Source organism: Typopeltis vanoorti, chromosome 17 (assembly GCF_054136105.1).
Source record: "Typopeltis vanoorti isolate ZY-2024b chromosome 17, IOZ_Tvanoo_1.0, whole genome shotgun sequence".
In the NCBI taxonomy this organism is placed as follows: Eukaryota; Metazoa; Arthropoda; class Arachnida; order Uropygi; family Thelyphonidae; genus Typopeltis; species Typopeltis vanoorti.
Window position 1 is genome coordinate 75915451 of NC_143565.1, and position 25137 is coordinate 75940587.

Here is a 25137-nt window from a genome sequence, read left to right on the forward strand (position 1 = left end):
TTACTAACACCATGTTCCAACATAAAAATGTACAGAAATTCACATGAAGTGAAAATGCAAGGAATAAGAAAAATCTCATTGACTATTTTATTGTTAATACTGTTTTCTCACTGGTGCAGAACAATAGCATGTATAGAGGATTTGAAATAGGAAATGATCATTATTTAGTTTTCAACAGAATAAAATTGAATTTCAAATTAAAAAGAAGAACATGTAAGAAATGTTTTAAAGCAAATAAAAGTTGAACAGCTCTCAGATGTGAACTGTAGACAAAAATACAAAACATTATTTAAGAAAAAATGAAAGAGTTTGAGAACAGGAACTAAACCTTGGAGATTCATGGCAAGTTGTGAAGAAAACAGTGATTGATTCAGCCAAAGAGACATGTGGTGAGGTTGTCTGCAAGGATAGAAAAATCAGCACTCCATTGTGGACACAGGAAGTTAAAGAAGCAATGAATGAAAAGAAGAAAGCATATTGAAAGTTGCTGACAAATAAGTCAGCTTGTGCATTTAGAGAATACTGTACAGAGACAAATGTAAGAAAGCTAAACAATGTGCAAAACTATCAAAACAAAAATCATAGGAAGACTTTGGCAAGAACATAGAAAATAATTAAGAAGGTGGCAAGATATTCTAGAGACTGTAGAAAAAGCTCAGAAATGGAGGAAAGAGTGCTGTAAAAGGAAATATAGATAATAAAGGTGACACGAAAACTGGAGAGAAAGATATCCTTGATGTATGGAGTAATTACTTCGAAAAATTACAAATGAAACAAGCAGTGATAGCACAGTGATAAAAAACACTGAACAGGCATGCAATTAGAAATATATATCCATACTTGAAATAGAAAAAGCCATCAAAAGCTGAAATGGAAAGGCAGCAGGAGTAGATGATATTTGACCAGAAATGCTCAAGTATGGAGGAATAAAAGTCTTGCAGTGGTTGCAATGCATAGATCAGAAGGCCTGAACAGAGGGACAAATTCCAGATGATTGGAGCAGAGCTCTCATAGTACCCATATATAAAAAAGGGAAATAAAACTGAATGTGAGAATTACAGAGGTATTTCTCTACCGAGTGTTCCTGGTAAGATTTATGCAAGTATACTTGAGAAACTATAATGAGACATTATATCAAGCAATACTTAGTCTTTATTTGAGTTGTAAGTCAGCAGTTAGAATTGAAGGAATTACAGGAAGATGGTGTGATGTTAAATCTGGTTAAATAAGACAAGTATGTACATTATCCCGTCTATTATTCATTAACTATATGGATCACATTATGAAGGAAAGTAGTATTAAACCCGATATCAAAATTGGAAATGTTAATCTCAGTTCTTTACTTTATGCAGATGATGTTACACTTTAAATAAATCTGGTACAAGTCTAAAAGATTCCCTGTCTAAACTGAATAACTGTTGTACTAAATTTGGTATGAAAATCAGCAATAACAAGACAAAGACTATGAAAATAGACAGAAGCAATGAAAATATCAACTGCATTGTGAATGGAGAACCTATAGAACCAGAAAAACATTTCAGTTACCTACACACAATTTTTAGTGAAGATGGCAAATTAAATATGAAAATAGATAACAGAATCAACAAAGCTGATATGGTAGGAAGTCAACTGAATAAATTTATATGGAATAAGAGAGAAATTAGTCATAACACTAAATTAGCTATATACAAGACAGTGTTCAAACCAATTTTAACTTATGGATCTGAGAGCTGGGTCAGATGTAAAACACTTGACCAAAGACTAGAGATTGCAGATATGAGAGTCCTGAAAAAGATTAGGGACATGAACAGATGGCATCAATGGCAATATCATACTAAAAATGAGGATATTAGGAAAGAACTTGACATTGTCAGCATCCAGGAATGTATTAGCAGAGCTAATCTCAGTGGTATGGTCACATAAACAGAATGGGAGAGGAAAGATTAGCAAAACAAGTGTTCTCTGCCAGGTTGGCAGGAAAAACACCCAGAGGAAGCCCAAGATGTAGGTAAATTGATACAGTAAAAAGTGCCTTAGAAGACAGAAATATAAGATCTGATAATGTTGGAATAATAGATAGGAAGTTAGTAATGATGTTAAGTTTTTCATGTAGTACAATTATATCCTGTAAAATCCTTGAGGGTACACATCAGGAATCTGATGATGATGAATAAAAAATTAATATAAATTAATAAAAAATATATTTACATATGTGCTTTCTCATTGCTGTACAGGTTCATTCTGATGCTGCTATCAAAAAGCAGTGAAATGCTGGTTTTTTTTTGTTTAAATCAATTAACAGAAGTTACAGTTATTTGAAATTACTACCAAAGCAACTAAGGCTACAAGACCAATGTATTATGTCCGATAAATGTATGTGTTTTCTGGCCAGTATGCCTAGTTATTTTGCAGAATGAAAAACCCAAGTTTCTGGAAGAAAAACTGTCACCTCTATAAGAAACAGGCTAACTCACTTTCAGTTGAAAAACCTTTATGAAGGTTTTTTTTTTTTTTCCCTGGATAAGTTTGAATCCAAGTTTTACCAAACAAAGGACAATTGTCAATACTGACTGAATTACAGAGGTCCTAATTAACAGGAATTTTTAGTGCAATGAATATACTATAGTTCTATATGAAAAAGAATAAGGAAAAACATATTATAGCAACATCAGAAATTAATATTAAAATATATTTTTTAAAGTAATTTTTTAAAGCTGTTTCATGAGATTTAAAGATAACTATATATATATATATATATATATATAAAGTTTGTACAATTAGTTTCTAATAAAAAATCACGAATTTTTAGAAAAAAATAACAACACTTAGCAGGTCTATACCTGCCATAGGTAATGGAGTTACTCTGTATCTCCCTTACCTACTATTTTTTTTTCCTATTATCTGACATTAGGAGTGACATGAAACCTTAGTTTCTGAAATCCATGCCTTAATTTTTATTTTCTTAATAAATACACACATATATATATATATATATATATATATATTTTAACGTTCCTAAGAACACAAAATCGTTTCAAGTAATCATCTCCAGTTAATAAAAATATCAAATGTGTGTGTGTGCAATATACAAATTTTGTTTTCAGCATTCATTGGTGGTATATTTTATCCATTATAGCACAGGAGTGTATAAACCTGCCTAATGGACCCAGAACTGAATGCAAATATGAAGCATACCAATAACCCCCTCACCCTTGGGGGGGGGGGAGTCACAGTAATTAGGGGAATACAGAAAATAATGAATGATTATACACCAAAATAAACACTTTTGCAACTATATTCAATAGGTGTAAAAGTGTTCTGAGTGGAGAAATGTTTGTCAACCTACTGAATGCATTAACGAATTCTTGATTACAGAACTCACTGAAAAGATACATGTGTCTGAGCATACTAGATAAGGTTTAAATCCAAGTCTTACCAAATAAAGGATCACTGTCGACACCTGAGGGTTCAAATCCTGCTGTTGGCATGAATGTTTTTGACTGTCTTTGTGTGGGAGATGAATTTCATTGCCTGGTTTCAGATCACTCTGCATATTTGGGACCTGAAGTGGCTTGAAAAAAAGTTCCATGTTTGGTTTTTGGAGAAGCGTTTCTGGACTATGTAAAAATAAAGCATTACAAAAAAATATATAAAATTGATTAGAATGGGAAAAAAAATCCACTAACAATACAAATGTACTATAGGTTTATTAATAACCTTTTGTGGGTGGTAACCACATATATAAAAAAAAATAAAAATAAAAAAAACTAGAAAACTCATTCTGAAGTCTTCAAAACATCCTATAGCAAATGTGCTTGTCTTCTCCATGGCAAAACGGAACATGGTTTAAAACCACATTAGATCCATTTTGCCAGATGGGCTCAGCTGTGACATGCCACCCCCTCCTTCAAACCAGTAATATATAATCTAGCATAAAAATTGCTTTCTAATCATCTGAAGAAATTATTAGAATGACAAAATGGTTCTGAATGTCCAAATACTATGAATGCTAATTATATGGATATTCTAAAATTTCCCCCCAAAAAACTAAAAAATGCACTAAGTAAAAATATAAAGAAAAGAAATATTTTGCAAACTTACAAGATATAATTCACGCCAACTTTCTCCTTCTTCAGGTACTTTCTGTTTGAAGTCTCTCAGGCTATGGATTTGCCATAACTCATCAGTATCTGCGACTAGATACTAAAAAAGAAAATAAGTAAAAACACAAGTTCCTTATTAATTAATATATTTTGATTAAAACAATTAGTTATATATAAATAAATAATAGAAGGTGGATGTCAACAATTATAAAATACTAACCCAAGTAGAGCAGAACAATATCACTTTGCTTATCACTGTCAGAAGTAAAAAAACTGGATGAGCCACTGAATAGCTAGCAATGGTTGGTCCAGAATTGATGCACCCACTCTTCAACCAACAGGCTGTGGTTTGAATCCCACTGCAAGGATAGTTGCCTGTAAATGTCTTTAGGTAGGAGATGAATTTTATTGCCTAGTATGAGACCACCTTGCTTATTGGAGGTTAGAAAAAGTTTCATGTTTGGATATTCTAGAGCTGAGTCTACAGATAATTTATTCCTTAGTTCACCGACACTAATAACACAGAAGTTTACAGCTTCTTGTGGGTGGGATTCATAAAAAGCATTTACTTTAAGTAGAACGCCTTCATTGTTTTCTCAAAATTCAGTACTGAATGTCACTGGTAGTTAGACTGTATCTAGAACATGCAAAGGGAATGTATTTTACTAGATGCAATTACTAAATCAGAAAACTATTTAATTTTTTTTTTTTTTTGAATGAAAAGAACTTTAGCACCCCTTCTGAACATGCTTTTAGAGAAGAGACCTATCAGAGACCTAATAGCTGACCTTCCCTAAGTTAAGTTTATGATTATCTGGTCTAAGCGGGTGCCATGTAAGGACATTAGTTCTGTTTTCAGTTAAAATTTGGTTTTCTGCAATGACTTAGTTCTGTGCTATATGCTGTCACAGTTATAATTGTACTCTGATGATGCTGGGTAGAAACCCAACAAAATATCAGTTTCAGAAATTCAAAAGTTTAATAAATGCATTTTTCCTCTCTTGGTTTGTTTATTCCGTGAAGCATTATTACAAATAATCAACAGTACCTAAGCTTTTCTATATGTATGACATAAGAAATATTCTTCCAAGGACAGCACCACAGTCCATTCCATGATATGATATATAAATGAAATGTGTGGTTAAGCTTGATTTCTCATTTCTGTTATTAGCAATATCGTTTGACATTTGCCTTCTCAAACTCATAATTTCTCAGTCTGACAGATGTAAGGTTTTCCACAAAAACAGTGAATTTTATATCCCTGTGGATATTTAAGAAAGGTGATGTTAACATTTGGAGGCCTTAAGAAGCTGCATGTTTACTGAACAGGCTTATAAATCCACTCTAATATTTAAATGATTAAGTAATAAAGCCATATGAGTAAAAATCATACCAGGGTATGGAAGGGAGATAGATCTATATCTTATATCAGTATCTGCTCTGTATAACAATTTATAAACCACTTTTAAGAATATAAGATGTTGAACACATCCTTTTTGTTTACTTCGGATTTAACGGACAAAATTTCCAGTCCGTATGTCACGTGAAAATTAACACCCTGTTAATTTTAAAATGCTTTTAACCAAGATTTGCTTATAATTAAACTAACAGGTTATTTTTTGTTGTTAATTTCCTGTTATTTTTAACAAATTTTGGTGAATAGACCATCATATTTTGGAAAAACACTGTAGTAATTTAGCCGACATAAATGAGTCACCATTCATAAAACATGCTTGGCGAATGATTAGTGATCACGTCAATCGCACTAATTGGTTCTTTTGTCGCATGGCATGACTTTCTGCAGCAGCTTTATTAAACACATTTTTGTAATTTTAGGGAGTTAATTATAAAAAAAAAACAGCAGAATTCAAAAGTTTAAAAAAAACTTGATAGTTTTTTCAAAGCAGGATTACCTAAACCAAATACCTCAACATTGAACATTAACTTCACATTAACTTATCTAAAAGTGTGTGTGTGTGTAACACAATTTTTTTGTTATTCCAGTGCTAATATTGATAAAATTGCAGTATAATGTTACAGATATTTTTATTTTAAAAAATTCGCGATTTAACAGACACCCCTTATTCCCTATTAGTCCGTTAAATCGAGGGTTTACTGTACTTAATTTTTCAGAATATTAATAATGCTAAATTTCTGTATAGGATGAAGAAAGATCAACATGAAAATAAATCTTGTGTGGGTGAGTTTATGATAAGCTTCTAGAAATATACCACCTTCTGGTTTTTTGTTCATCAATACATCAAAAAATGAAATATGTATTATTTATTTCCAATTTCATAGTAAATTTCTTGATTATGTAAGTGAGGAAATGAAGAAAATTATTATTATGAAACGCATCCCCAAGGGCTCCAAGAAACGAGAGCACTCTTGTTTCACACTATTTTTTTTTTCTTATGGTAATCACATCCATGACAAATTTTTCAACCTATGTTAGTAGCTGCTTGGCAAAACATTTAGATAATGTGGTGTAACTCGCACAGTTTGTGATGAAAAATGACAAAATCTGATATGGTCAATACAATACAACAGAATAATGTATAACACAATAATATGAACAATAGAATGATGAAATGAGGAGACAGGTATGAGGGACATTACATTGGGTGGGATGCATAAAAATTACCAAAAAGATCACATCGAAGAAGTCAACATAACATGCTCGGAAACAGAGTCACGTATTAGTACAATGTATGATCCTCCTCCAATAGCTAAACAGGTCTGACAGAAATAGACCATGTTCCATATAAGTGTGTATCTATAAGATTCTGAGGCAACATTCTTCTACCAGAGCAAACTTTAGCTCACCAAGTGACTAAGGCAGTGACTCAGATGCAATGAGATACCAAAGGGCATTCAAGATTTAAGTCTGCTGATCACTGGCCCACAGCAGTGATTTGATATCTTCAGTTTCAAGATACTCCTATACCACTTGATGGTTTGAGGATCAAAAACATGAAGGGGGGAGGGGAGGAAGCTGCATGGCCACTGATAATTATTCACCCCCACATGAGAACAGTGTTTCCAAAATGTGTCCTTTTCTCTGATGTTGGAGGGATGGTACCACTTCGTCGTTCTTTCTGGATCAAACAATGTCTAGAATCTGTTTGTAGACTAAAACAGGAATCATCAAAGAACAGAACAATATTTCATTTGTCAGGGCTCCACGTCATATGTTCACAGCACCAGTTTCTACAAGTTCTGTGGTGGTTTGTAGTTAATCAGATGCAAACTACTAGCTTCTTTGCAGAGTGTCCATTTGAATTAATTCTTCTTAACATAGTCTGGGATGGATACGTTTTCACCTGTAGCTGCAGCAACCTTAACAGACAAGTGACAAAACATCATGGGTTCCATCTTGTTGTTTAGAGCTAAACAGCTGTGTTGTTCTGGTTGACATATCCCTCACATAATCTTGGCTAACTCCTTTTCTGGTTCTTGTTTCCTGAAACCGTCCATGGTGCCAAGCCAACCCTTCATGATATATTAAGTAAAGTGCCACCTTCTCTGTGAATGCCCAGCTTCAAAGTGACAAAGAGCCCACTATCTTAAAGAATCATCTGAATGATGATGATTTGTCATCCAAATAGGTAATGGAGATGTGGCTAACTGCACTAAGAAAGTTAAAACACAGGAATGAAGTGATCTGGTTGCAGTATTTTTGTAGCATGAGTAATTTGCAGACCTGTTGAGTGGTAAATCAATTTCTATTATTATATTTATTGCTTGTTTATTTTATCTACTGGATACTCAGAATACACATACCAGAATGCCTATTATATCAAAGATTCACAAACAAAAAAAAATTGTTCTGTTAATTTTTTCGAGCAGTTTACTAAGGAAGGGTACAAAGGTGAGAAAAAAAAAAGAAGAAACTTCTTAATAGCAGATTTGAAGAACTGGAGATTGTACTCTTCAGCAAATACATAAGGAGAATTCCAAAAGCCAGCAGATAAAGGAATGAATCAGGAGGAAGAAAATTTTCTTCTGTGTTTGAAGTTATGCATTTGAAGTATTGGATAGCTGCAGCATGAGTTTTAAGGGGTTTAGAAGAAATTGGGATAATTATTAATGATAATTCTGATGAAAAGTATGCATGGAAATATTTGTAAAAAATACCAACAGTATAAACTGACCATCTATGTGAAAGAGGTGGAGTGAATTGTTGAGAAATTAGTCAAGCATTTTTTGGGAATAACAATTATTTTTGAGGAAATTACAAACGTATACTGATTATTAATTATAATACCAAAAAAAAACTTGAATTTTAGCAAAATCAAACTGCCATCATCAGGGAACACAGAACAATGATATGTGCACATAGACCATAGACACTAATACTGGGTAAATGAGGCTGAAAAAAGGCAACTGAAGTTGAGCCTAGAGTCCTATATGGCACCCCTAGTGAGCTAAATTAGGTGGTCTTGACCATTGGGCTGAAGGTCTAAGGAAGAACGCTTCGCAAATTTTGGAAAGTTTCTCAGGGTGCAGGCAGATTCAAGTGGAGAAGAACGGCTTTCTTCCAATGTTTCCTGCAGTGGGTGTCCAAAGCATAGTCAACATGTCTAGAGTGGCTGTAATGGTGGAATCAGATGCAGTTTGTGTGTCAAGAAATTCTGATATTAGCTATCTTGCATGTTTGGCCATAGTAGGACAGCAGCTTGCAACTGCATGGAACCTGGTAAGCAACTAGCAGATATCCTTGGTGAAGAAGCTAAGAGCTGCCATTTTTTTTTTTTTATTTCTTTTATTTATTTCTTTTTTTTATGTAGTCTGTTAGGTGGTTGTATTTCTTTAGGATGTGGCCAAATGACTTCCACAGGCCAAGAGCTGATCCTTTAAGGAGCCTGTGTTTTGATCCGCATATTGGTAGGATTGTGGTTTAAAGAAAGTTAGGTAGAGCAATCTCTAAGCAGGGAGGCAAACTTACATGTATAATCATTTGGTTTAAAGCAACAGTGGCATTCCCCTTATCTGCTTTCATAACTAGATTTCTATTTTTTTGTTTTTTTTTTCTAATAGAGTTTCATATTCTTTCCCTGAGAAGTTCCTGTTTGGTGGATTTGCATGTGCAAGTTCACTGAATACATCCAATCTGTGATTGTTGGCATTATGAGTAGGAATGCAAGTGCATAGTTATATCATGAGCAAGTGCACAGATTGCTTCTGGTTTCAGGGTGAATGATGACAGATTTATAAAGCCATTTTTCCGAGGTTGTTAAGGCTTGAAAGCATAGTTTTGTAACAGACTGTCCTATTTCTTGATGTGCCAACATCTTATTTCTTGAAACTCTTTCTCTGCTGAAACGTTTGAGATGTCAGAAAGGATCATCCAGAGGTCAGTGATCAGCATAGCAGCAAATTCCTCTTCTAGCAGACAGATAGCTTCATTTGCGTTGGCAAGGATAATGCACATGGTGTCAATTTGCTCCAGTTAAAGGGTGAAATTGGTGCAATGGTATGTGCAGAGCCTTTGGCAAATTAAACTGGTGTTTTAATTTAACACAGTTTGGGATAACATTACTATTCTGGCAGAATTTTAAAAAGGATAGTTTGTTCATTGTCTAGATATCTTCAGCTTCAATTCACCATACAGATGGACTTTGCATGCAATGCAATCTCTGTGGGCTATGGAAATTCTCAAAGAAAGGCTTATAAAATGGTTAGCTATTCATAACTATTTATTTAGAGGAAATTAAAACACATACTGAATATTAATTATCATCATCAAATTCCTGATATGCATCCTCAAGAGGTGTACAGGATATGATAGTACTACATGAAAAACTTACATTATTAACAGCAACAACGCTTCGCTGCACTGCTCTTGACCTCGTTTACTCTACAGCTGAATACTGTTCACCCATATGGATGAACAGCGCCCATGTGTATTTGGTCAATGCCCAGCTTAACACCACTATGTGCCTTATTTCTGGAACTGTAAAATCAACCCCAACCTACTGGTCCCAGTGCTAAGCAACATCCCAGCTGCACACATCCTCAGATTCAACTTTCTTCTACATGAATACAGCAAAATCATGGAAATCCAAAATCTTCCAATCCATGAAGACATCCCACCCCCCCCTAGAAAAAAACAGGCTAAAGTCAAGGCACCCTCCAATCTTAACAGCAAAAAATCATGCAGAGACAAGCTTCAACATGAAGGAGAAGTGGAAAGAGTCCTGGTGTAACACTTCAACAGGGATCTTCCATGAATTAGTGGACCCAACACAGATACTTTCGGGTTTTGACCTACCTCGGAAAACTTGGTCTGCCCTTAACCGAATCTGCACCAACCATGGCAGATGTGCAGACCACCTTTATAAATGGGGCATGATTGCCTCACCCAGGTGCGACTGTGGATCACCCCGCCAGACAATTAATCATATTATAGCAGAATGTGTCCTACGTGCATACAGTGGAAACCTGTCAGACTTCATCCATGCTACACCAAGTGCAGTCGACTGGATAATCAACCTAGACATTCAGTTGTAGCCTATTCTTGATTCTTGAGTGTCTCTTTTATGACTGTATTATGTCTTCTTATTGAACATATGTCTATTACTATGTCCATATATATTAAGGATTAATGTAATGTAACTTTTCATGTGTGAGCCATACGCTAAATCAATAAATAATCATTATTAACTTCATATCTACAATTTTTCTCCAAATCAATCTGTTACCTGTCAAGACTCCAACATTACAAGATCTTATATTTCTATCTTCTAAGGCACTCTTTACTGTATCAATACACCTATATCTTGGTCTTTTTCCTGCCAACCTGGCAGAGAACACTTCTTTTGCTAATCTTTCTTCTCCCATTCTGTTTAAGTAACCATACCACCTGAGATAAGCTCTGCTAACATATCCCTGGATGCTAACAATGTAAAGTTCTTTCCTAATATCCTCGTTTTTAATATGATATTGCCATTGATGCCATCTGTTCATGCCAATAATCTTTCTCAGGACTCATATCTGAGGTCTCTAGTCTTTGGTCAAGTGTTTTATTTCTAACCCAGCTTTTAGATCCATAAGTTAAAATTGGTTTGAACACTGTCTTGTATACAGCTAATTTAGTGTTCTGACTAATTTCTCTTTTATTCCTTATAAATTTATTCAGTTGACTTCCTACCATACCAGCTTTGTTGATTCTGTTGTCAATTTCAATATTTAATTTGCCATCTTCACTAAAAATTGTAACTAACAGAAATGTTTTACTTGTTCTATAGATTCTCCATTCACAATGCAGTTGATATTTTCAATGCTTCTGCCTATTTTCATTGTCATTACTGGCCTTCATACCATATTTCCAGATCTACAAAGCTTAAATACAGATCTTGGTTATATTCCCATGATTTCTCAACTCTGTCATAAAGTGAAAAGCTTCCCTTCCACAATCCTTCTCAACCCTTTCTCAAATACACTTGCATAAATCTTAGTAGGAACACTCAGTAGGGAAATACCTCTGTAATTCTCACATTCAGTTTTATTTTCCTTTTTATATATGGGTACTATGAGAGCTTTACTCCAATCATCTGGAATTTGTCCCTCTGTCCATGTTTTCTGAACTATGCAGTGCAGCCACTGTAAGACTTTTATAACCTCCATACTTGAGCATTTCTGGTCAAATATCATCTAATCCAGCTGCCTTTTCACATATCAGGCTTTTGATGGCTTTTTCTACTTCCAATATGGATATGTTGAATAAAAGGAATGGCTACAAGATGATACTGCTAGTATTATCTTGATAGTACTGATTTTGATGTTGATACTACACATCCATTTGAATTCCACGTGGTGATATAGATTAAAGGGCAGATGATGGAGCAATAATATAAACTAGTACATGGAGGAGCAGAATCCAGATGAAGGCAGTGACTAGTGGTGTGCCACAGGTCTCTGTGCTCGAACCACTGCTGATTAATTTGTACTTAAATGATACAGGAAATATTCAGTTGTTCACAGATAAAGAGGGAGATATTCAGTTGTTTGCAGATAATGCAAAGTTAGGTAAGGTAATAGTTAATCAAGGTGATGTTGAGAGCTTGCAGAATGATTTAAATAGGTTGACACTACTGGCAAAACACAATGGATGTCAATTTAATTTGGAAAAGGGTAGAGTTATACATTTTGGGATACAAAGATTACAAACTGTGTATCACATTCAGGGAACTACACTCCAGGAAATTGATGAAGCCAGGGATTTAAGGGTAGTAGATACAGAGCTGAAGTTTAGTGGGCATATTGCTAAAGTAGTAGGTAGCTCACAGGGTTACAAGTTATTGAAGAACACATTACAAACAGAGATAATACAAGTTATTTCTCTTTGAAAATCTTGATATGACCACATCTGGTTTACTGTGCACAGGTCTGGTCACTTGAATTTTGTGGGGATAGTAAGTGTTGGAGAGGATCGAGAGGTGAATGACCAAGATGGTGAGTGGTCTATGGAATGCTCCCTTTGAGAATAGATTGAGGATTCATGGATTGCAAAAGTTGCTTGATAGGCAAAAAATGGGAGATATGACATTAATGCAAGTCAAATATTTCAGGACTTTGCTAGAGATGGAAAAAGAAGAGGTCATCTTTAGAAGTAAGATAAATGTGTGATTAGTAAGGGAGTGAGAACTAAATTTTTTCCTTGGAGAGTGGTGAATGCATGAAATGGGTTGTCTGAGTCGGTTGTGAGTGCTTTGTCTGTTATTGGTTTCAAAGAAAGGCATGATAGATACTGTGTTGATACTTTGGGTCTCCCACAGTGAGTCTCAGAACTCCATGGAGGTGCTCATACAATAATAATGATAATAAAGTTTGCAGGATCCCTTTACTAAACTGAATGGATCACATCATGAAGGAAAGTGGTATTAAACATGATATCAAAATTGCAGATGTTAATGTCAGCTCTTTGCTTTATGCAGATGATGTTATACTTCTAAATAAATCCGCTACAAGTTTGCAAGATTCTCTGACTAAATTGAATAACTGTTGTAATAGATATGGTTTGAAGATCAGCAATAAAAAGACAAAGACAATGAAATAGGCAGAATCGTTGAAAATGTCAACTGTGTTGTGAATGGAGAACCTGTGGAACAAGTAAAACATTTCAGCTACTTAGGCATGATTTTTAGTGAAGATGGTAAATTAAATATGGAAACAGACAACAGAATCAACAAAGCTGGTATGGTAGGAAGTCAATTGAATAAATTCATATGGAATAAGAGAGAAATTAGTCAGAACACTAAATTAGCTGTATACAAGACAGTGTTCAAACCAGTTGTAACTTATGGATCTGAGAGCTGGGTCAGAAGTAAAACACTTGACCAAAGACTAGAGACCGCAGATATGAGAGTCTTGAGAAAGATTAGAGGTGTGAACAGATGGCATCAATGGCAATATCACATTAAAAACGAGAATATTAGGAAAGAACTTGACATTGTCAGCATCCAGAAATGCATTAGCAGAACTAATATAATAGAATAACAAGTAACAGACTGATTTGGAGGAAAATTGTAGATAGGAAGTTAGTAATGATGTAATTTTTTCATGTAGTACTATCATATCCCATACATCCCTTGAGGGTACATGGCAGGAATTTGATGATGATGATGATGATGACAAGCATGATATGAAAATTAGATAAAAAAGTCAATGAAAATAGGCAGGAACATTGAGAACTCTGGCTGGAAAACGTATAGAACAAGTAAAATATTTCATAGCACATAAAATATTGTGCCTATTTAGGCACAATTTTTAATGAAGATGGCAAATTATATATGGAAATAGATAAGAGAATAAACAAAGTTGGTACTGTGGGTAGTCATCTGAGAAAGTTATTTAACATAAAAGTTAGTCAAAACATAAACTAGCAGTATTTCAACAGTGTTCAAACCAATTTTAATATAGTGACCTGAGAACTGGGTTATGAGTAAAACAGATGACTCAAGACTAGAGGTCACAGATATCTGAAATCTGAGAAAAATTAGAGGAGTAAAGAGACGATATCATGGTAGAATCATATTAAAATTGAAGATATTAGGAAGGAAGACACTGTTAGCATAAAAAAATATGTAAGAGAGTTAATCTTAAATGGAATGGTCACTTAATCAGAATGGGAAAGGAAAAATTAGCAAAGCAGGTTTGATGTGAAGATATCAGAAAAAAGATCCTGAGGAAGACAAAGGTCTAGGTGGACTGATGCAGTTAGAAGTGACTTAGAAGGCCGAAATATAAGGTCTAACAATGCTGGAATCCTCACATATAATAGACTCATTTCGAGGAAAATTGTTGATAGGAATAATGTAATGTTATCTTGTAATAATATCATAGTATCCTATACATTATCTTCATCAAATTCCTGATTATATATCAGGAATTTGATGAAGATGATGACAATTTCAGGAGTATATGTGAAAATAAATTCTAAGTGAAGCAAATCTGAAAACATAATATGTGAAAAAGGATGAAAAACTCAATTAGTCATCTAATTAACTTTTTTTTTGGTGAAAAAAAAAGAAAAGAAAAAATTGAGTTTCATGATATACTGACATGTACAATAGACAGCAGGCTGCCTTTACCCAAATAACAAAATTATTTTAAAGATGTCAAGAAATGATATTATTCTTGGTATTATCCTTTACCCAAGCCTAAGCAAAGTTTGCATGTTTACTTCACATGCAGACTTTGTTTGCTTATACTTGGATAAAGGATAAACCAAGAATATAATTTCTTAGCATCATTAACTTATAGTATAACCAAATGAAATAAAAAAAAAACTTTCAACAAAAATATTTTTTTACTTACTGGATTGTAATGTTCTACATTATACAACTGTGCTGGAGAACACTTATCTAGACAAGGTTTGAGTACATTATATGGAACACCACCAGTGAATCCCAGAGCTGAAATAATGAAATAAATCAATGAAGTTGTCATCAAAGCATAAAACAATGTCATACTTCATAATCCAAAGTAATCTTTCTTGGGTCATTGCTGTTTGCAAATAATTTTTAATCAGTTTAAGCTTGGAAAAACTTCTTTCCATACTTGCTACGCTAACAGAAACTGTTAGCATAGTGACGGTGCCTACTGCAATATTGCTGAATGAGTGTCCTTATTAAGCCGCACCGTGAAGCAGGCTGCCTCTATGCTACACCCTGTCGACAGTACTGATTTGTAGATATCTGCTATCTGGCAATATCCTATTATATTACATTAATTTTTTTTTTTTTTTTTTAAGTAGCAGCTGAATTTGGTAAAATAATTAAATAAAAAAGAAAAGATGACTTTTTTTTAAAATTATTATTTATCATGTAGTTAAACATTACCAAAAATGTATAGCAGAAAAATGTAATATTTCTTGCAATAATTAGAAATGTTAATATAAGAAAGCTTTGTTACTTATGGCCCGTCAAGGAAAAAAAAGTAATGTAAGATAATTGGATATTGCTAGATAGCAGATATCCTATTTTTTTTTTTTTTAATATATACATTTAATGAAACTAGAACATTATATACATTTTAAATAAAATTAAATACATAACTACAAAAATAACTGGATCCAAGGCTTTCCAGTGGCATAGTGGGGGGGGTCTGCCCCAGGCAGCATTTGAACATTACCCTATACATTGTTTTGACTTTTTGTAGTATTTTTGGTGTGTATTGAGAGGGGTGGCAAAAGCTATAGCAATGCCGCTGAGGCCTTCTAAATTAAGTATACACTTTAGATTTTCTTATCCAAAAAAAAAAAAAAAAAAAAAAAAAAAAAAAAAAAAAAAAAAAAAAAAAATCAATCGTTCTCTGACTCATTCTATTACTGGGTTATTTAACATATCCTTAATCATGTCTAACAGACTAAAACAGCTTGTTTTCCAAAACAACAAAATATGCAGTCCATTTCTTTGTATCCAAAAATATAAAATTCGCTTCTTCTTTTCCATGGGATCCTTTTTTATCTCCCCATTTAGCTTACATACATACACTTGCTCCATTCAACCTCTCTGCCTCAATGGAAAACAAATATTCTTACCTCACATAGTTCAATATGATGCACAATCACAAATTTTTTACTAGGGAAAAAGAGTTTCTTCTACTATTTCATAAACAATATATCTAAGTACAGCTCTTCAGGTTAAGCCACTTCACAGTTTCAGATTTTACTAATTTCTGTCACATTTTCCTACAGAATAATAAATAGATCCAGCTTCCTTTAAAACAGAAGACAGCTTTTCATTTAGTGTTTCCTCAAATGTTGAGAATGTCAACTCCAATATCTTTTATTTACTAAACACTTGTTGACAGTCTCAACTCTTCCAGTTTAAATATTCACAATGCTACAAATCTTCTATTCTTTGGAATCTTCTATTAATATTTTTAAATGTTTTCTTAAAAACTTCAAACTTAAAAATTTCCTAAGAACAAAATCTTTAGTTGCCATTTCAAATTTCCATTCTTTCCTACTTGCCGAATTTGAAAAAATAATTAAAAAAAAAGAAAAGGATAACTTTTTTTTTATTATTATTAATCACAAAAAATCATAAAAGCTTGGAAAGGCTTATGCATTCACAGTACATATTATTTATTTTCACAGTATTGATGACAACACAGAGTGATAAGAAAATAATATTTAACTTATTGCCTGATATTTCACTGGTATTATACCCAGCATCTTCAGAGAATAAAAACAGTTTGTCACAGTACACAAAACAACAACAATTAGGTATAATAGTGGGACTAGTTGAAAAAAAATTGTAATGGACAACACAAGGAACTAAAGTTCATCTATGTTGGAAAAAGAGTGAAAAAAAATATTAAATTGACTGTCTCCCAGATTTTTGGTAAATTTGTACAGCCATACTTATCGAGGTTTGGAGTATGTTTTAAAGCTTCTGTTTTCTTTCGTGTACTATGACAAACTGTTATTGTACTTTGAAGATGCGAGATATAATACCAGCAAAATATTAGCAAATAAGTTAATAAATATTATTTTCTTATCATTCTGTGTTGTCATCAATACTGCAAAAATAAATAGCATATTTATCTTGTAGTTAAACATTTCCAAAAATGTATTTCCAAGCAGAAAAATGCATTATTTCTTATAATAATTAGAAATGTTAATATAAGAAAGCTTTGTTACTTAAGGCCCGTCAAAAAAAAAAAATTAATGTAAGATAATTAGATATCACTAGATAGCAGATATCCTACATAATTACTTTTAGTTAAATATCATTCAGACATTAATTGAAAAATAGTTCCAATTATAAATAAGCTACACATTAATTACAAAGCATGAACTAAAAAAATTTTAACTTAAGTTACAATTTAGGCTAACTTAAGTTATATATACTACTGAGGTCATCACAATAAATGTAACAAAATACAAAACATGTTTTTATTGAAAAATTATAAATCTCCCACACAGAACATAAGGAAAAATTATACATGGAATTTAAAAGAATTTTTTCCTCTGAGAATCTCAAGATTTTCCTCCTGCAAAACCAACCAACCAGAGAACATGTGCACTGACAGACAGAAGAGATCATTACCAAAATTCTGTTTATAAGATTTCAAATTACTTGACTATACCAGGCTACTGAGCCTAATATATAAAAGATGGGTTGGGACAATATTCTTCTAAAAAAATTATAAGAGGTTTGTCAAGAACCTTAGCTTCATACTCAGCCTCTGTGAAAGCATGCAAGAAATGTAAAACAACTATCAGCAAATCTAACTTCATAAAGCCCAATAACAGAAAACCAACCTCTTGTCCAAACAGAAGCTGTGTCTTTTGGTCTCTTGCAAAAGCCATTGGATGCAATTTCTGCTCACTTGCATTTCCACTTTGGTCTCTTGCAAAATTGGTCATTGGTCTCTTGCAAAAGCCATTGGATGCAATTTCTGCTCACTTGCATTTCCACTTATCTCTCTCTCTCTCTCTCTCCTCTCCAGATGCATTACTCTTACAGTACCTGAAGATAAAGCTGACCTCCTGGTATCACTCTTTTCCTCTAACTCCTTCATATATGATGAAGGCAAATTACCTCCTTCCATGTCAGCAACCGAGCAGTGTATGCATTTCGTGGTCTTTCAGCAAAAAGACATAAGAATCATTTTGCAACAATTCCGCCATGGTGGCAATATGAATAAAGGAGTCCTTTCAGTCTCCCATACAGAACATAAGGAACAATTATAAATGAAATTTTCAAAGAATTTTTCCTCTGAGAATCTCAGTATTTTCCTCCTGAAAAACAAACCAATAAGTCTCTTTAAAGGTTAATTGAAGAAACCTCTCACGACAAGTATCTCTTAAACAACAAGAAGAATATTAGACAACCTAGACCCTACAGTCTTTTGGTCTCAATGGCATCTCTCCTATTATACTCAAACATTGTGCTCCAGAGATAATGCCTGTCCTCTATTGTCTCTTCAATCCTCTATATTCAAGTTGGCAACTATCCGGTTACATGGAAGCAAACATATATCCAACTCATTCAAATAAAGGGACACAAAAGCCTCCTGATGAATTGCCATCATCTCAATCTTCCCAAAAATAATGGAGTGAGTTACCAGTTACTCAGCAATCACCAATATGATTTCTGCCAATCCAGATCCACTGCTGATCTCAGATTGCATCACTTATATGGGAAAAATGTGCATTGTCGCCCTTGACATTTCCATGGCTTTTAATTGTGTTTGGCATCGAAGCCTGCTTTGCACACTGCCTTCCTTTGGTCCACACTTGCCATCCTCTGTAACAGGATAGCCAGCTTTCTCTCTGGTCATTCACTGCGTGTCATAGTGGATGGCACTCCCTTTGAGCTTCGCCATGAATATGGGGATGGCTTGATAGTCCTTCTAGCATTCAATTATAATGGACAGACACCTGATTGCTACAAAATGTATGTAAATCAACAAATATTATTATTACCAAGGATAATTTATGGTGTTTCAAAAAGAAAAAAATAATAATAAAGTATCTTCCAAAAAGGTTCTAGTTTCATATTACTAAAACAGAATTCCCAATAGAATTTCACTTGAAAAACTAAATTAAGTACACACATATAACTATCACTTTTTCCCTTCTTCAAATTAACTTTAAACCAATCATTTTCCCGCTCTTAATCAAACTTTAATATAGCTAGTCTAAATAAAAAATAAATAAATAAAACAATTATCAAGAATGAATAAATTATCTTAGCTACAAGGTAAAATATTACAAGCATGTATATATAAAAGAGTTTTATATTTAACAAATACTTTTTTGTGGTTGTCAACTAAAATAGACGTGATGAAATGCTTTTAAGCATTACATCATTATGAGCAAAACTGATTTCATACTAATTAACAGTGAAAACATCTTCCCTGGAGACTTCAAATGATCATAATCCAAACTGGATTTCCATCTCTAACTTCACAGATCAAGTTTGAAGGAAAGCTGAACTATATACTATCAGTAACAATTTAACAAAACTGTTCATTTACAACTAGAATATTGAATAATCTTTACCATTCTTCTAACACTGGATTTTTCCTTAACCAGCTCTCTCTCCAAATACACTGAAGATATTAGCTCTCTCTCTCTCTCTCCTACAACAATAACCTTGTTCGTGTTTCCTTCTCTGCAGATTCTGCTTCTCTCAGCCTTGGATCCTATGGCACTGAAACAGTACTGGTTAGGATCAAACTGACAGTGCAGGCACCAGAGGCATTTCCATGGTCTGATTATGTTTTTTCTCTCCTGATCCAAAATATGCCCCAACCAAATAATTGCTGGAATGGGGTCTTCATTTCTCACTCCACTCAAAATCCCTAACTTCTATCCAATTTTTGACTCTCTAACATGTGTACAAAAAGTAGTCCATGAAAAAAAAATTTCACATAAACTCAATGGTTCAAGTTAGAAACCACAGCTTCTCATTTGGCCTATACTATATCCCATAACAACTATAAACAACAAAGCAGTAATGACTAATGCAAAGCAGCTTGTCTCCTGCTCAAACAGCAGCTAAACTTTCTGGTTTCTTGCTAAAGCTGTTAGACACAACTTCTATATTTCCTTTTTTTCTACCTCACATCCTGATGATATAAAGCAGACCTCTTGGCATCAGCCTTTTCCCTCCAACTGATGGTTTCCCTTGTACAGATGATCAAGGCAAATCTCCTCCCACTATATACAAACTGCTCACATCTTTCACCAAGAAATCAGAGAAATCCTCAACAGTCTTGATACTAATAAATTCCTTGATCCAGATGGTATTCCTTCAACTGTGCATCAGAATTAACAACCAACATATATTATCTAAACAATTTGTTAAACTCATCTAGACACTAACCATTAGCAGAGCAGCTAACCATTATCCAGCCTGTCCTTCAAATGCAAGATAAGTCATCCATAAGAATATTGTCTAGTATTGATGCTTTTACCTAAATACTCTCAAAAGTAATGGAGGCGGTCATTAACAGACAATCCTCTTTACTACCTGGAGACCCAGCAATTAATTTGTGATCAACAATATAAGTTCCAGCATTCTTATTGCATAAAAGATTACCCATCTTTGCAAAAAGTTTGGAGAAACCTTAATTGAGTTTGGCAACGAGGCCTTCTTACCAAGCAACTGTCTTATAATCCCCCCATCTTTTGTGAATGGATTGCTAGTTGGACAGTTTCTCTTATCAGATTCCACTATCAACTGTTGACATACCCCAGCTCCATGCTTTCATCCACATTCTTCAGGTTATACATCCAGGACTTTTTTTTTTTATAGATATTTATTTTCAAATCTTATCCATGATTTTGCTGATGAAAGATGAATGCAGTATTCTGCATTCATCTTCCTCATTTAAGAAAACCTGTAGAGCTTACATAACTTAAGCTTCAAGATCTTCTCTAATCACTATTTTAAATATTGATCCCTGCACTATTCTAAAGTGAAGATATTATAATGAATTTCAAGGCTATCAAAACACAATTTCTCAGAAGAAAGATCTTGCTCGACCCCCCCCCCCCTCTGCCTACATGCTTCTGACAATCCCTCACTGGTCATCATCAGTTTTTTCCTCCCTGGGCTGACTTTCAAATCTGGGCTATCCTGGCATAAAAACACTCATATCCACAGCCTCCTGAGCATAGTAAAATTTGGTATTTTCATTCAAAATGCTATCTCTCTCTTGCACAATTCCTAATACCTTATAAATCTGCCCGACCTTAGAATATCATTCTTACATTTTTGGTAGTGAACCCAAAACCTCTCTAAAAATGCTTGACTGTATTCAGGTGGACAGTCCACTTAAATGATGATTCTTTCTTACAGACTCGTTCAAACTGCTTTCTCATAGATGCTTATGGTTTGTTTCTGCATTCAGTCTTTTTTATAGGTATTTATTTTCATTCGTTCTGCTAACTATACTGGCCACTACCATTCCTCTACTCACATAAGAACAAGAGCAACAACTGGTCAACATCCATATACAAATGAGCTCCAAACTTATCACACTAACTAATCCTCTTGCTTTATTCCATCTACCTCTGTTCTTTGGAACGGCCTTTCCCATGTTATTTTCTTCAATGGATACAATTCCAGACTGTCAAAAACACATCAACAGATTCCTTCTTTATCCCTAAAGACTTTCTCACACATTGTGCTATTATGTTAGAAGGTTTGTGAGTTTTCATGTGTGGGGGTTGATTAAAAAAAATTTTCTTATTTCTCATGTACTCTCTCCATGAAAATGAATGCATATCTTATGTTGGGATGTGGTGTTAGTATGACTAGTCTATGTTCCGCACAGAAATTCAGCAAGTATGCTACAGCAACTATTTTAGATCCTGTCCAAAGACCAATAGGCACACTGAAACTATAGCACTGCTTTACTAAACTATTCTGGCACTCCCTAAGGTGAGCGTCAACTGTATACTTACCATTATTATTAGTTCTGCCATTTTCACCAATTTTTTTTCAAACATTTTCCGTGTTTATGTCAGTTACCCTCTCTATTGACTCAAAAAATTCCTACAGTTCTTCCCCACTAGAACCTTTTGTGGGACCATGGACCATAGGCACAAATAAGTCTCATTATTCATTTCCCATTTTGAAATTTGTCCACAATACTCTCCTTGAAATTAACTTCCATATAAGAAGTTCATCTTCCTGATGTAAAAGGCAAATGATTTACTGACATATAGTATTTCAAAGTATTTTAGCCAACCAATTAAAGCATATGTGGTTACTTTTTTTAATGAATTTAAAATTAACAAAGTTTTCTAAGCTGAAACTTCTACAATTTACTCCATGCAAACCATATTTTCTGCAAACAAGCTTAATTTATGACACCATTTTATATTGCAACCAAACAAAAATCAGCTAGCTTGGTTGGCTGAGTGGTTAGTGTACCTGCTCTCCAACCAACAGGCTGTGGGTTCGAATCCTGCTGCAGGCATGGATGTTTGTGATGTTACCTTGTGTACTGCTATAAACCTTTGATATGGCACAGTATGATTTTTGCTGTCCTTGCACCATTAAAATCATAAATCATCATCATCACCAAGCAAAAATCATTTCTAAACAATCTAAAAAATTTTTATAATGTTCATGTCTTTGAAAATCTCTAACATGCATATATCATTTTAGAGTAAAAAATATAATTTAACCTAGGAAAAAAAAAATTAACGAACAATTTAATGAATTCCTTCAATTCACACAATATTAACATGTCTATTCAACACCTTCCACATGTATAACAAAAAAATTATACCTGCTTATTTACCTATCCTATTAGTGTCCTGCAGCACACAAAGCCAAGATCTATTTTCTCCAGTTAACCTTGTATCTTTCAACTAATTTTGCGACTCTCCATCTCTCTCTTAACAGGCCACCTATCTTTCTTTTTCTTTCATTGAGGCCTTCCCATTTTTCTTCTGGGATCAAAGCTACCCTTGGAAGTCTCCACTGTTCATTCTTAGTATGCCTAATGCAATTATAGCAATTATATCTGCATCTTTTTATTTCACTAGTGATACTTTTTTTGTTCTGTTTATATCATTCATCATTTGTTGCACATTGGGACCAAAATATTTTAAATATTTTACACAAACACTTTTGTTTGAGATCTAGTTGGTTTCCTGTTTCTTTAATTAAAATGAAATATATATATTGATCTTTAATTGACCATGATTTATAAACATCTAATACCAACAAGTTTCACCGACAGGGCTGTCCAGCTTCTTCAGGGCTTATAAGGTTAAGAAAAAAAAACTCAAAGTGGCTAGTACAGAAAAAATGAAGTAACACTATCATATAAATTAAACATTAAAACAGAAAGTGTAACATTACACGCATGGAGCATGTTGTGTTAGTCACTGTTATGAGAGCATGTTCTGTAGTTTTGAGCAAAATTAAATTCTGGCAGACTGAGTGATCTTATTAAGGTTTTCCATATTTCAGCTATTATCATTCCCTGGTTTCTGTTAAGATTTTTTCCAGAACAGAGGACTACAACGGCTTCCTTGAAATTTCTCGAACGGAAATCTTCTAGGTAAGGCATGGAGCTGCTATCCCAATCAATGGTATGGTTAGTAATCGCGAAATGATGGGCTAGACCTGAGTTGTTTGTTCTGTTGTTATTAACATATCCTATATGTTCTTTTTTTCGAATTTCAAGGCTTCTCAATGTCTGTCCTATATAGTTTAGACCATAAGCACATGGGATGTTGTACACTCCAGCATGTTTGAAAAAAGCATTAATGTATTTTGGCGATCTTAAAACATGATGGACAGTCTTGACCAGTTTGAATGCAATTCTGATGTTGAAAGGTTTAAAAAGTTTTGTGATCTTTTCGGGCACTGTAGCTGCATAAGGAATAACTATGGATGAACTGTATTGAGTGATGGTAGGTTGTTGTTGTGGGTGTTTCTATGAAGAATCTTGTTGAATAGATTCCTTGGATAGCCATTTTTTTATTAATGTCTCTGATATATGAGTAATTTCATCATAGAGTTCTTTTTCTTCTGAGATAATGTTCATGGCTCTATTTTTGAGCATATGTATTATGCTGAGCTTCTGGGAAATATAGTGAGTTGATTTGAAATGAAGGTAGCGTCGTGTATGTGTGTTGGTTTGCGATAGACTGTTAGTTTGATATATCCATCTGCTAGTTTCTTGATTAGGATATCCAAAAATGGTAGTTGATTATCTTTTTCCAGACTTCCTGAAAAAAAGCTAGACTTCCTGTTTCTTTCTTTCTTTGTCAATTCCATGTCTCTGATCCATATAACAACAGAAAAATATAACATACACATATAAATGTTACTATATAATAAATATACTTTAATTCAATCTTAAATAAATTATTTGCAAAAAAAAAAAAAGTTCTTCAGATTACTTCAAATATACTAACTTACCATCAATATTTTCTGCTAGAACCCTGAGACACATGCTTTGAAGTGACTGCACCTCTATAAAATAACAAAATTAAAGAGTGTCAAATGAAAAATTTTAAATAATCTAATATATAGTTTTTATAACAAATTACTGTTTTAAAATCAACTACAACCATAACAAATAATGAGCTCTCTCTCCTTATAGCCAATTACTCAGAATCCCTGCCAAAGCCTCTTCCAAATGGAAATTCACCATAGCAAACTATTCCTTCATCAGTGACTGTAATCAGAAAAGAATATATGGAGAACTGGAACCATCCTTCATTAGACAGAGGAAAAGTGATGAACAATTTTGACTATTTTGTAAGAAAGAAAATCCATCATAACTGCTTCTATTTAATATATAGAAGTAACAATAATGGATACATCAGAAACAGAAGTGCAGGAGCAGGAATGGAGAAAGAATGACAAAGTGAAATAAAATATACAGATTAGCTCTACTAACTTCACATTTTATTTTATTATTATTTTTTTATGCCAAATAAAAAGATGGAAATCTAGAGCAAATTGGTTCACCCATTAGGTGAACCAATTTGCTCTAGATTTCCATTTTGGTTGAATTTTCAATTCATACCATTGCA

The 25137-nt window shown here is 33.7% G+C and overlaps 1 protein-coding gene across 2 annotated transcripts in view; it reads right to left on the reverse strand.

Moving 5' to 3' along the window:
• Nucleotides 1-25137, reverse strand: part of LOC150097510 (uncharacterized) — a 235351-nt gene that overhangs the window by 65279 nt on the left and 144935 nt on the right. For both annotated transcript variants that reach the window (XM_090407294.1, XM_090407295.1), the window contains 3 exons: nucleotides 24518-24571; nucleotides 14925-15022; nucleotides 4102-4203 (listed from right to left, as the gene is read on the reverse strand). In XM_090407294.1, coding sequence (XP_090263420.1) covers nucleotides 4102-4203; nucleotides 14925-15022; nucleotides 24518-24571 — 254 coding nt within the window. The remainder of the gene's footprint in view (nucleotides 1-4101; nucleotides 4204-14924; nucleotides 15023-24517; nucleotides 24572-25137) is intronic.